Genomic DNA, 13,332 nt, shown 5'->3' with positions numbered 1-13,332 from the left:
AAATAAGTTTTCCACTGTAGAGACCAGATATAAAATAAGAACCCATTTGTCCAGTATGTACACAATATATAAAGAACAGCAAAGTTAAACGGCATGTACATATCGTACAGGGCAATGGATAAGCTGAAATGTTCTAGTATGTACTACCAAAGCAAAACACCCTTTGCAACTTCTTCCCTCCTACCTCCCTCAACCCAACAAACAAGTAGAGAGTTTGTTCACAGAGGTGATTTAACAATTCCACTTCCAAAGATAGTTATTTCCCATTCATTTTTAAAAGCTATTTACAAAAAGTATTATTCTACTAGTTCCACTTTTAAATATACCAAGCACTTGTAAGTATACAGAAAGAGTAGATATTTCATATAAGAACTATCCAATATGCACACAGCATTGTTGAATAAAATCGCGCACACGTAACGATGATTAGAATCTCAGGTGCATTCTAAATATGACCATTTGGGCCTTGAACCATTCCCTCCTTACTTCCTTCCTTCTGCCTTCAATGCAGTTGGTAAGTATAGACATGTATAATGCTTAGAGATGTTTGAACAAATTCATCCTATGATGGTTTTTTTAAAATGGTTTATCAACTGTTATTTCACATCTTCCGTTTAATAGAAAAGGCCACCCAAAAGTATCATAAATGAATTTTTATAAGTAATAAATAATTACAGAGACTAAACCTCAAAACTTAGACCAAGGCTAACTGCTGATTTCTACCCTCTGTTTTCAGGCTCAAGAATCCTAGAACTAATTCTAAATTATAAAATTGGAGTCCGTCCCCAGCCAGAGTAGCAGACTTAATGTACCATTAATCTGTTCTGCTCTCAGCCGCTCATTGAAACAGTCACAGTCATTCGATTTTTAAGGAAAAGACAGTACTGCAAAAGTACAATCCAGAGGTCTTTTCATAAAAACCATCCTGTGTGCTCCATCTGCATGTGCAATCTGCTTGTGTATTTTCAGCCAGCTTGCACGGGCAGATTAATGCGTACAATTAGAAAGCAACCTCACAGGCATTCGATAAACTGCCTTCATTATTACACTCAGGAGAGTCCCTTTGGATGTCAATAAAAGCCTAGTTTTCTGCCTGTTAGCCAAATAATTGACAACACTAAAAATAATCAGAAGCAAATGAATGAAGTCAGGAACAAGGTGTTAAGAAAGAGCACATAAAGATTCTCATGGTGGTGCCCCAGGTTGCTATCATGAGCTTTTTCTCCTGCAACTTGGATTTACAGTCTGTTCAAGTCCATGGTTGCCCTTCTCTACAAAAAAAAAAAAAAAAAAAAAAAAAATCATTCCTGGTCTGCTGTGAGTATCAGACATTGCAGCACAGTGAAACTAGCCAAGTATTGACTGGCTTGAAAGAATTTCTTATGTATGTTTCTATTTTGTGTTCCTTTGTTTGACAGTTTCAGGAGAATCTAATATGGGAGGTGGGGTAGGCAGTCTGGTTGGTCTGGCAAAACCTCTGTGCTGTTAAACATCCAAAGGGCTGGCCAGGTGCGGTGACTCAAGCCTGTAATCCCAGGACTTTGGGAGGCCAAGGCAGGTGGATCATCTGATGTCAGTTTGAGACCTCAGGAGTTTCAGACCAGGCCAATGTGGTAAAACCCCATCTCTACTAAAAATACAAAAATTAGCCATGTTGGGGGCAGGCACCTGTAATCCCAGCTACTCAGGAAGCTGGGGCAGGAGAATCACTTGAACCCAGGAGGCAGAGGTTGCCATGAGCCAAATCATGCCATTGCACTCCAGCCTAGGCAACAGAGTGAGACTCAATCTCAAAAAAAAAAAAAAAAAAAAAAAAATCCAAAGAGCTTTCCTAGACATTTTTCGCACCATAAACTGATTCTAAGAAGATATGATAAGGACTTGCCATATAGAGGATCCATCTTTTCCAAATCTCTTTTATATTTCTAACTAAATAATGGCTGCTCATTTCATGAGCTATTGGTCTTTTAATTTCAAAAGTAATTCAAAACATAATACTCTTTCAAAAAAGAACCTCACACATATACCTCTTCTCGTGTTTCTCGATAGGCTTTAAAAATCAATTTGAGATACTTCTCATTTTTAGCCAACCTCCCTTTTTCCTGGTTAACCTGGGACTTTTACAATAAGCAGAAGAAAGAGCAAGAGTGAAATGTGCATGTAATTGAATTCAGCTCCACTGATAGCAGGCTGCGTGGCTGAGGGCAAACTAAAAAAGGGTGACTGATCTTCTGTATTTAGTAAAACACAAACTCAAGAAGCTGGAACTACAAAAGAAAGGAGGTTGGGTGTACAACTTCCAATATCTATTAAAACTTCAAGAGTCTCTTACCCTTTACTTTGCCATATTTAGAACTCTCCAGAGAAGGAACCCATTCAACTATCCAGTCCTGTACCCCAGGCCCCTCACTGCTAAGTAGGTCTTCCCTCATCCCATGTAAAACTAGTATGCCATAGGACATACTAGTTTCACAGGACAATGACATTCATTCTCATTTGTGACTCTAAGCTACTAAAGCCCCCAGCCTAGCCCCTAATTGCTCTCAACTCTTCAGGCTGAGCCTAAAAATAAATTCTCATTCACTCCCTACCCATGAAAGGGGAGACAATGATACATTCACATCCTTCATCTAGTGCCTCCCTCCCACCATATTTCTCTGCAAGACAGACAGTTTCTCCTGGTGCTTTGCTCCTTAGCTTCCCACCAGATCCTCACTCAGATGCCTGCCTTAGAGAGTGGGGAGAGACAGGCTACGGATTCTGTGATGAAAATGAGAGTGATGCTCCTTTTAGCTAAGGAGGATGACATTACCTATCAACACTTCCATCCTACCCCAGCCCATCTCCCATCTATTTTCTGGCCTGGGTAGCAGAGGCACAGTACCTAACTTGCTGAGGAGCAAAGCAGAGGGTTGAGAAATGTCTCTTCCATTCCTGCCTCTGAATCTTAAAGCAAGAAGGAGCCGTTTATGATAGAGGCAAGATCATTTTAATGGCATAAGAAATCAGAGAATATTGTGCTTAGAGGAGGAATATGTTGGAGAGTGTCACAAATATGCTCACCCCAATATCTGAGTGATCTTAAATTCTACAAACAAGGGACAATAATGAAGCAAGAGAACACAAGGCAGTCAATGAATATTTCATATGAAAGTGGAGGGCCCATTACTGGTTCTGGTGGGACCAGAAATCTGTGTTCAGCCTCCATAAAATAAAAGTTGTATGATCCTATTCAATAAGGGCCTCTGTAAGAGGGATCATTTCAAGTGCCTATAATGGGCATTTTTATGTCATTTGCATATTTTATTTAATTCTTGCAAATGGCATATGAGATAGATATTATCTCTATTTAAGAAAAAAAACACTGACATTCAAAGAGTTTTAGCGGGAGCTAAGACTTTGAACCCAGATCTGCTTGGTTCTATTTCTACCACATTTAGAATTAATGTAGAACCAGAAATAAAATTCTTTGGTTTTGTTTTTTAATCAGTGTGCAGATAACTGGGCTACTAAGAGTTAGGACGTGAACCTATCCTTAAAGCCTACATAACAAAGTAGAGTACATTATAAAGCATGTAATAGGTGCCCTTCATCTATTAGCTGCTGTTGTTCACAAATCATACTGCAAATCACCTTGATGTATGACCACCAGTTGAGAGTTTTGCCAATAACTACTAAATGATTTCTTAATTCTTGTCTAGAAAAAAATACAAGTACATAGTAGTCCTCAGTCCATTAGATAAATCCCTGGTCAGTTTAGATTCTGCTTAGGCACTTCAGTGCATATACTCCAATCCTTATATTGTTATCTTGGAAGTCAACATAAGCAGACGTACCTTGGATCACCAAAGGATCAAGTCTTCCAAGTTATTTATAATGGGGAATTTCTCAAATGCAGTGTTATTGCTGATCAATTGACTACTAAAGGATACTTTGGTGAGTAGACATGTCGCCCACCTTAGATTCTCACTTACATGGTGACAGAGTTCTATTACATAATTAATATAACAGCCAATGATCCAATACCAGATGTTTTTACAAGTTACCATCACCTGAATTTAAAACCTGTATGAACAATCTGCCTATAAAGGTACAAAGTTCTGAAAACATAAACTTACTATTGCTGATGCTCTCTAAATGCTTCTCTTCTACGGTTTTCTTCAAGCCTTTTTTTCTCCTCCAGTTTGTTGCTCTAAAATAGCAAATATCAAAACAAAACTTATTAAAGATGCTTTAAGCAGAGTCATGATGCTAAAATTACCCAAGGCCCAAATCCCAAGGTTCAAGTGGCTTTGATAGTCTAATACAGTATCCTGCTAGAGGCCCCAAGATGGTATGCCCTGTCAGACCTATGGGCACTGCACTGCCAGCCAGGAGCTCCAAGTTCTTTCCATAGCTCCCCTCTCCCGACTTGATTGGTATAATCACAAAACCGGTATTTCCCATTTTTATACTTTAGTTCAAACCATAGCAACATTTATTTTTTAAGCAGTGCTTTCAAAATGTTTTCATGAAAACATGAAATTTCCATACCAAGCATGTTAAATTAAAATTATAATAATTGGTTAAATAGCTCATGCAAAATTTATATATACACCCAAATTCTACTAAAGTATTCGGGAAGAGATTTTCAATAAGACAACCCAACTCCCTTCTGACTTAGAATCAGATACTTAAAGCCATTGAGGGACTGAACAGCACATGTCATTTAAAAAAACCCATCCACTTGAATAGAAAATAGTTCCTTTTTTTAATTAGCTGTTTGGAGAGCCTAGAGATAAAGGGCTTCATATTCGATATTACCGTCACCATGGCACTGGCAAATTTTAATCCAATTTAAATAACCCAGGAACATTTGCTTTTTGCTCACTGTGACACACTGTCATTTTTTAACTTGCTATGACCTATGAAAAACAAGTAAAATTCCTAGACAACAAAATTTGATGGGGAGTTGAAACACATTCTACAACCCAGGAGGATCATGAAGTTTTAAATGACTCCAAGAGAGACAGTAAGCAGCTGGGTTTGCTTTAATAAAAAATTGAATTTGCCCAGAAGAGGACCTGTGAAAGGGGAATAATGGAAATCATCACTTTCAAGCCCAAATATAAGTCTGGTTCTATCAAACAAAGGAAAACACTGCTTGTATTGTTCATTTCCATGAAAGTCTTCATTCACTCAAAACTAATTACTAGTCCTATTTTGAAAGGCAAAATGAATGATGATTTCGGTTTCAGAAAAAAACTAAATGAAATTTCCTACAAAGAGAATCAATTATACGGCAAGCAACTGGATTATTAATGAAACACAGAATTCTAGGAGGCAAACTAATGGAAAACTATAAAACCAAATAAACATACTTCTCGTCTAGGAAAAATTCCTGACTCAAGAGTGCAAAAGCATTCCATTGTTAAGAGTTCCCTGCCTTCCAGGGTAGGGACTGGGGGTTAGCGGTGGATCTAAAAGGGTAAAACACAGCAAGCAAGCAGTATTCAGAATGCTACCCAGAGAACAGTGAGAAAGCCACAAAAGCAGCTAGAGACAAAAGGCTGGGTTCCCTTAGCGAGGTCAGAAATTGAGACCATTGGTTTTAACCTTTTCACTAATAGATTCCAACTCACAAACAGTCACACAGTAGCTAAATTTTATCCAACAAAAGTCTGTTTATGGCCGGGTGCAGTAACTCACACCTGTAATACAAGCACTTTGGGAGGCCAAGGTGGGTGGATCACCCAAAGTCAGGCGTTCAAGACCAGCCTGGCCAATATGGTGAAACCTTGTCTCTACTAAAAATACAAAAATTAGGTGAGCATGGTGGCTGGTACCTGTAATCCCAGCTACTAGGGAGGTTGAGGCAACAGAATCATTTGAACCCAGGAAGCAGAGGTTACAGTGAGCCAAGATTGTGCCATTGCACCTCCAGCTTGGGCAACAAGAATGAAACTCCATCTTAAAAAAAAAAAAAAAAGTCCGTTTATGCCTCAGCAGAAGTTGATAATTTATGGAGAAGTATTTTTGGGGGAAAAAGTAGTAGTAGTAGCAGCAGTAGTATTTCTGGAGTCGTTGAAAAATTGTATTCAGTCCCTACTCATATCAAATGCCTTTTACATGCTTGGTACTATGTTAGATGCTGGGAATACAGCTATGAACATAGCAGTGCCCATTCTAGAAAATTTCAGAGCCTAGTTGGGAACACAGACAAGAAAGCAATGATGGCAGTATGCTAAATACGTTAGGAGAGAGCAGCAGTTTGCAAATAACATAGTAAGAATACAGAGAAAGCACTTACATGGATTGTCAGAAAATGCTCTCAAAAGTTCCCCAGCCACTCAGTGCCTACTAAGTGTTAGACTCTCTCCTGGGCACGAGAGCCAAGAATTTGAATAACACCGGGAATGTGGTTTCTAACTTCGGGTAGGCTACATGTTACAAGGATGCTAGAGTGCTTCCTTCTATGGAGAGTGGACCCACAGCTTTCTTCATATTTTTCAAAGGGCTGGTGACCAAATAAAAGGATAAATACCGTGGATCTGATCAGAGATAGAAATTCTATATCTAAACCAATCTTAAGCAAGAGTGTTTCAGGAGAAGGAGAAGGTAGGAGCAGGGTTACTACACCGTATTATATGGGTTGTTCAGCCCAGAGGGTCCCAGCAGGTCGGAGGAGGGTCAGAAAAGAAAAATAGAGCCAGTGTTCAGCTCACCAAGACTTGCACTGCAGTATGTGGCTGCTTTAGCCCAGAGGAAGTGTCTTTTTCTGTGTCTCACAAAGGCACTATCTATCACCAATCTGAGCACCCATAGATTTGACTGCCTGGATGAAGAATTGGACTCTAATTTGCACAAAGGCAACCATGGGCTGGAGTAACCCTGGACAGGAAAGGGGGCATTCCCAGAACTTACAACTTTCTTTTCTTGTGATGGAGTTTTGCTCTTGTTGCCCAGGCTAGACTGCAATGGTGCCATCTTGGCTCACTGCAACCTCTGCCTCCCAGGTTCCAGCGATTCTCCTGCCTCAGCCTCCCGAGTAGCTGGGATTACAGGCATGCGCCACCACACCCAGCTAATTTTGTATTTTTAGTAGAGATGGGGTTTCTCCATGTTGGTAGGCTGGTCTCAAACTCCCGACCCCAGGTGATCCACCAGCCTCGGCCTCCCAAAGTGCTGGGATTACAGGCATGAGCCACCGTGCCTGGCCTACAACATTTTTAATGTACAAAGGCACAAGAGAATATGTCAGTGCAGGGAAACCCAAGAAGCTCATGGATAAATTGAACAGTGTTTTTAGAGAGATGAGTAGAAGATAAGACTGAGAAGAAAGAAGGGATAATTATATAGGAATGTATGTGCCCAGTAAAGGAATTTGGACACCATGACACGCAGTGGTAAGCCATTATTTTATTTTAAGCAGGAAAGGAAGCGGCTCACTCTTATAGCAACATGGAGGTTAAACTGCAGCAAGGGCCACAAATACAAGAGAACCCCGGAGGTGATTCTCACAGTAATCTAGTAATCTCACAGTAATCACAGTAATCTAGGCCATAAATTATGACTCCTAAATTAAGTCAGCAGGTATAGGGGAGAGGGAAGAAATGACAGTCTTGAGAAAAACTTAAGGGACAGAAATAATAGAAAGTCTGATGACACAGATATGAGATGAGTACAAAGGGAGGAAGAGTCTAAGATTACTATCATTTAAGAGCATTAGAATGAACATGAGTTCAATTTTGAATTTATTGGATTTGAGGTAAACTTGTAGAATATTTAGGGAGAAATATCAAGCATGCAGTAAAATATATGGTTCTGGAATTTAGAAATATGGTCTGGCCTAAAGATACGAACTGCAGAAATCAGCCCAAACAATAACTAGATCCTTCAATGCAGAAGTTTTCACCTAAGGAGAGGGGGCCTAGGCCCAGAAGTATTAGAGGAGACCATGGGATGGGATCTGGTGAGCATCAATAGTGGAAAAACAAGTCAAAGACAAGGATCCCAGAGAAGTTCAGAAGGGCGGAATTTGAAGGACAGAGTATGTAATAGTTAATTTTTAATTTTAATTTTATCTATAGATTTATTTGATATAGGATCTGCTCTGTGCAGTGTAGTGGTGCCATCTCGGCTCACTGTAACCTCCACCTCCCAGGTTCAAGTGATTCTCATGCCTCAGCCTCCTGAGTAGCTGGGATTACAGGTGCATACCACCACACCTGGCTAATATTTGTGTTTTTGTAGAGATGGGCTCACCGTGTTTCTCAGGCTGGCCTTGAACTCCTCGGCTCAAGCAGTTGACCCATCTTGGCCTCCCAAAGTGCTGAGATTATAGGCATGAGCTAGCACACCCAACCTTAACATTTAATTTTACACAGAGTAAAATAAGTGAGGAATTTAAAAACCTTTACCAGACTATCTTCTTTCTTTTTAAGAGATGGGGACTCACCATGTTACCCAAGCTGGTCCCAAAGTCCTGGTCTCAAGCAATCCTTCCTTCTTGGCCTCCCAGTGTCCTGGGATTACAGGGATGAACCACTCTGCCCAGTTTCCATTAAGAACACCATTGGTAGGCCAGGTGAGGTGGCTGATGCCTGTAATCCCAGCATTCTGGGAGGCCGAGGTGGGTGGGTCACTTGAGGTCAGGAGTTCAAGACCAGCCTGGCCAACATGGCGAAACTCTGTCTCTACTAAAAATAACAAAAATTAGCTGGGCTTGGTGGCAGGTGCCTGTAATCCCAATGACTCAGGAGGTTGAGGCAGGAGAATCTCTTGATCCCAGGAGAAGGAGGTTGCAGTGAGCCCAGATCATGACATTGCACTCCAGCCTGGGCAACAGGAGCAAAACTCCATCTAAAAAAAAAAAAAAAAAAAAGAACACCACTGATGATCTTAGGTAGATTAGAACCAGAGAAGTATTAGAAAGAAAAGCCAAACTTAGTCCATCAACAAATGAGGAATCAGAGAAAGAAAGGAATCAGAGAAGGTAAATTCTTAAGCTAGGTGAGCCATGCATCCCCTGGGGAACATTTTTTAAAAATAGAGATTCTTTAGTTCTGATGATTGTCAGAGAGTCAGTCTGTGGACTGACATTTGGGAACCAAATGTGGTAGAGGAGTCTTTCAAGAAGTTTGAACCATGATGCTTGGGATAGAGGAGTTGAAAGCAGACCACCATACAGAAAATTTGTTTTTAAGATGAGATATTTGAGTAAGATTAGATCCCTAGGGAAACAAAAATAAACAATAAAACAAGAAAGTGAGAGGAGAAAGGGAACTTAACTGATGGAGAAGTAAGGTCCCTGGGGAGATGGGAGGGAAGATGAGATGGTAAACACAGGTGGAAGAGAATCCATGTTAGCAGTGAGGAAAGGAGCCTTCTGATTCCTCCTGAGATACAACAGGGGTAGGTGCAGCAAAGGGAGAGTAAGAGAAAAATGAAGATACTTAAGGCCAGTGACCTTTATTTCCTATGAAGTGAGAGATGAGGTCACGTGCTACAAATGAAAGGAAAGTATCAGAAGAATATAAAGCCAGTAAGGATTTTGGTAATTGGGGTTAGCCCTAAAATGCAAATTAAAAAAAAAAAAATGCTGGGCATTAGGCATTGGGAAAGATCCAGCTGAAATGAAATCTCAGAAATGCAGTGTGGCAAAAGAAAACCCAAAAGTCACATGTGTTTTTCTTTCCAGCAACCTCATTCGTGTGGGTTTAGCAGAAATGAACATTGAACCCATCCAGTTCATGCATAAAAATAATAATACGCGCTATGCCCCTCTTCCAAGAGGGTGATATAATAGACTCCACTAAGACAGTGTTAAAGCACTTCTTTACATTTATAATTAGGTTAGGGTACCTTTACTGAGTGCTTACAAAGTGCTAGGTATTATACTATGGGCTCTTCATATATTGCATCCTCTAGTCCTACCAGTCTCATTATATTATTATTAAATCCATTTACAAATAAGGTAAGTGAAGCACAGAGAAGCTATCAGCCTACACTCTTAGTACCACATCTTTATTTCAGAGACATTAACAACATTACGGGATTAATTAGTGAGACCCTATTTCAAGAACCAAAGGCTTAATGCCTCTACCAATTCATCTACAAAGAAATGCATGATATAGGAACCACATTTCTTAGAAACACTGATAGTCCCTGAAAGTTTTCAGAAATGGAAATGTCTCCCAGTTTATATAAATAACATTGAAATAATTTCCTCAATGTTGAGTTTACCCCTAAAATTATCCTTAAACTGTTAGCCCTTGCTACTACTTGCTTCCTAGAAATAAGAAAGCAACAAGTGTGATTCCTTAACATGTACATGTATATATCTCTGCAACTAATATGCATAACTTATATTCTACCAGTTATTTTCTACTTCACTGTGCAGCATTAAAACTATGCTTCTCAGTGACTGCATAAAACACTGCAACTTCCAGTGCTTCAAATGATTTTAGCAGCCATAGCTTACTGGAAAGAGCAAGGAAAGGTGTTGGAAGCCACTCAGATCATTAACTCGTTTCCTGAGTTCTCTGAGGGTACAATACCAAAAGGTTGGTGAATCAAATGAAGTACAGTTGGTCCTCCTCATCTGTGAGTTCTGTATCTGCTGACTCAACCAACTTCAGATAGAAAATATTCAGGGGATGATGAATAGATGATTGAATCTAAACTGAATATGTAAGACTATTTTCTTGTCATTATTCCCTAAACAATACAGTGTAACAACTGTTTACATGGCATTTGCATCATATGAGGTATGATAAATAACCTAGAGATGACTCAAAGCATCAGGAGGATGCAAACGCCACTCCATAAAGGATGGCTGTATTTGAAAACTATATAATATTGTATATTATCTCAAACATGTGTAGATCAAAGGCAGAATAAGATGAACCTAGGGAGCAGAGAGAGTCTTTAAAATGGATTTAGAAGATTTTCGTATTTTAGGTTTGTGGGTATTATGAAAGTATGAGAAAATCAAATTATTATTTATCAATGTGATTATGAGGGAAAAATGTGATTTACTCCCACAGCACTAAATTTGGGTGAAATACTTGCTGTGGGGAGTTAGGAAAACCTATTTATGCTGAAAGAACCAGTGGCAAAACACTTGCATCTGGTAGACTGCTTTTTACTTTAAGTGAGTTTCCTTTAATGTTTTAATGTCTTAGAGACATTGTCTCTACTTTATAGATTTCTTGGAAAAGAAATGAATACATCATTATAAAACCATGAGTAGTATTAGTTTCCTATTGCTGCTGTAAATAATTACCACAAAGTTAACAGCTTAAAACAATACAGATTTATTATCTTACAGCTCTGGAGGTCAGAAGTACAAAATGGGTCTCAATGGGCTAAAATCAAGGTGGAAGCAAGGCTGTGTTCCTTCTGTAGGCTGGAAGGAAAATAATTCGTTTCCTGGTCTTTTCCAGCTTCAAAGGCCGCCCACATCCCTGGGCTAATGGCCCCTTCCTGCATCTTCAAAGCCAGCAGTGGTGGGCTAAATCTTTTTCCTGTTGCCATCTCTTCTTTCTCTATCTCCCTCTTCCAATTTTAAGAGCCCCTGTGATTATATTGGGCACCTGGATATTGCAGGATGCGCTTTCTATTTTAAGGTCAGTTGATTAGCAACCCTAATTCCACCTGTGACCTTAATCCCCTTACCCATGTGAGGAAACATGTTCCTAGATTCCAAGGATAAAACATGGACGTCTTGAGGTGGAGCATTATTCTGCCCACCACATGAACTATAACCTATTTTTAAATCAATAAATATCAAACACACAATAGGCCAGCTATTTCCCCAAATCTTTGCCCTCCCTAGCCCTTTGAGACTTGGCTTTGGAATGTGGAGGGGGTGGGCGGTAAGAAAGTACCTTTTTCATTTAGTGCTAAGTGGTGGTGTGCTGGTCAACATTTAACAATCAGGTCTAGAAGGGAGGAGGAGGAGGAGGGAAAATTTATCTATAGCACTTACTGATTTCCACAGCACAAATATTTTCCACCACGGTCAGTTTCAAGCTGCCAACATGAAGTCAAGTAGCTTAAAAAAAAATCCTGAAAATTTGACAATCTATTCTCACAGCATAAGCCAGTACAAGGAAGCTGCAGCACAGCACTAGACGTATGTATACCATGACAGACTATAGCCTAGGGAATGCAAGTTACATTCCCGAACTGAATACAATTGAAGTATACCAAATGCTCTCTCCAAATTTCCCCTTTTACCCGTAGGATTAACTCTTCCTGGACCCCATCGACATGACTGGATACTAAAGAGCTGGTCGATTTTCACACCTTTCTGTCTATTAAAGATCAAAATACACCCACAAATGCTGGCAAGGAATCCAGTCTACTCTTCTCTCACTACATGCTCCACACAGAGATGATGAACAATCAGAATGAGATCCAATGTCCCCTGGTGACTTCTTCTGGGAAAGGAGAAAATGAAGGGCAGAAGGGGAGCAGTGGCCAGTCGGGGCAAGACCAGAGACAAAGCTAGAGGCTCTTGGGCAGCAATAGGCTGCTTGGATTCTACTTGACTCAGAGTTTCTGGGCAGCAGCCATTTGCCTAGGGAGGAGGGCAGTGTGTTTGCAGGCTGATGTCCATGTGTGTGTTTGCTGTGCATTTTAAAAATTAAGTGCTCCATAAGCACAGCCATTATCACTTCCCTTGGCCATTGCCACACTGGCAGTGTGAAATATGTCATTTCTAGATGGCTAATGTTCATTTTTCTTATCCGACACAAGCTACTAACTAGGCTCACATTTAACATGAAAAGCTACAGATTTATCTACGATGGGAAATGCTAGGATCATGGTGGCAGTGCAGGCCAATCAGCCAGAGAAATCGCGTCTGTGGAAGGACAAGGATGGGTCACTCCTTCTTTTGCAAGGTCGTTTAAATTAATGCTCCTCAAGCTTTTATGTGAACAGGAATTATCTGGGAGCTTGTTAAAATGCAGATTCTGATTCAGTAGATCTGATGTGGAGCTCGAGATTCTGCTCTTTTAACAAACTCCCAGATGATACCAATGTTGCTTGTTCAAGGGCTGTATTTTCAATGGGAAGGGTCTGCAGATCATCTCTGTCTCCCCATCTCTCACTTTCTGGCAAATTTATGGCAATAGAATTACAGTTATCACATTAGGAAAGAGAAAAACACTACTGTTAGACAATGTTAAAACAGTTTCGGCCAGGCACACTGACTCATTCCTGTAATACTGACACTTTGGGAGGCCGAGGCAGGTGGATCCCTTGAGCCCAGGAGTTCGAGACCAGCCTGGGCAACATGGTAAAACCCCATCTCTACAAAAAATAAAAAAAGCTATGGTGGCG

General features: G+C 40.1%; 1 protein-coding gene across 2 annotated transcripts in view; it reads right to left on the bottom strand.

Moving 5' to 3' along the window:
• The window catches only part of EPSTI1 (epithelial stromal interaction 1), a 102,672-nt gene that overhangs the window by 61,610 nt on the left and 27,730 nt on the right, over positions 1-13,332 (bottom strand). For both annotated transcript variants that reach the window (XM_037741181.1, XM_017536118.2), the window contains exon 6: positions 4,119-4,192. In XM_037741181.1, coding sequence (XP_037597109.1) covers positions 4,119-4,192 — 74 coding nt within the window. The remainder of the gene's footprint in view (positions 1-4,118; positions 4,193-13,332) is intronic.

This window comes from Cebus imitator, unplaced genomic scaffold, assembly GCF_001604975.1.
Source record: "Cebus imitator isolate Cc_AM_T3 unplaced genomic scaffold, Cebus_imitator-1.0 Scaffold96, whole genome shotgun sequence".
Lineage (NCBI taxonomy): Eukaryota > Metazoa > Chordata > Mammalia > Primates > Cebidae > Cebus > Cebus imitator.
This window is presented reverse-complemented; position numbering and strand designations above follow the sequence as displayed.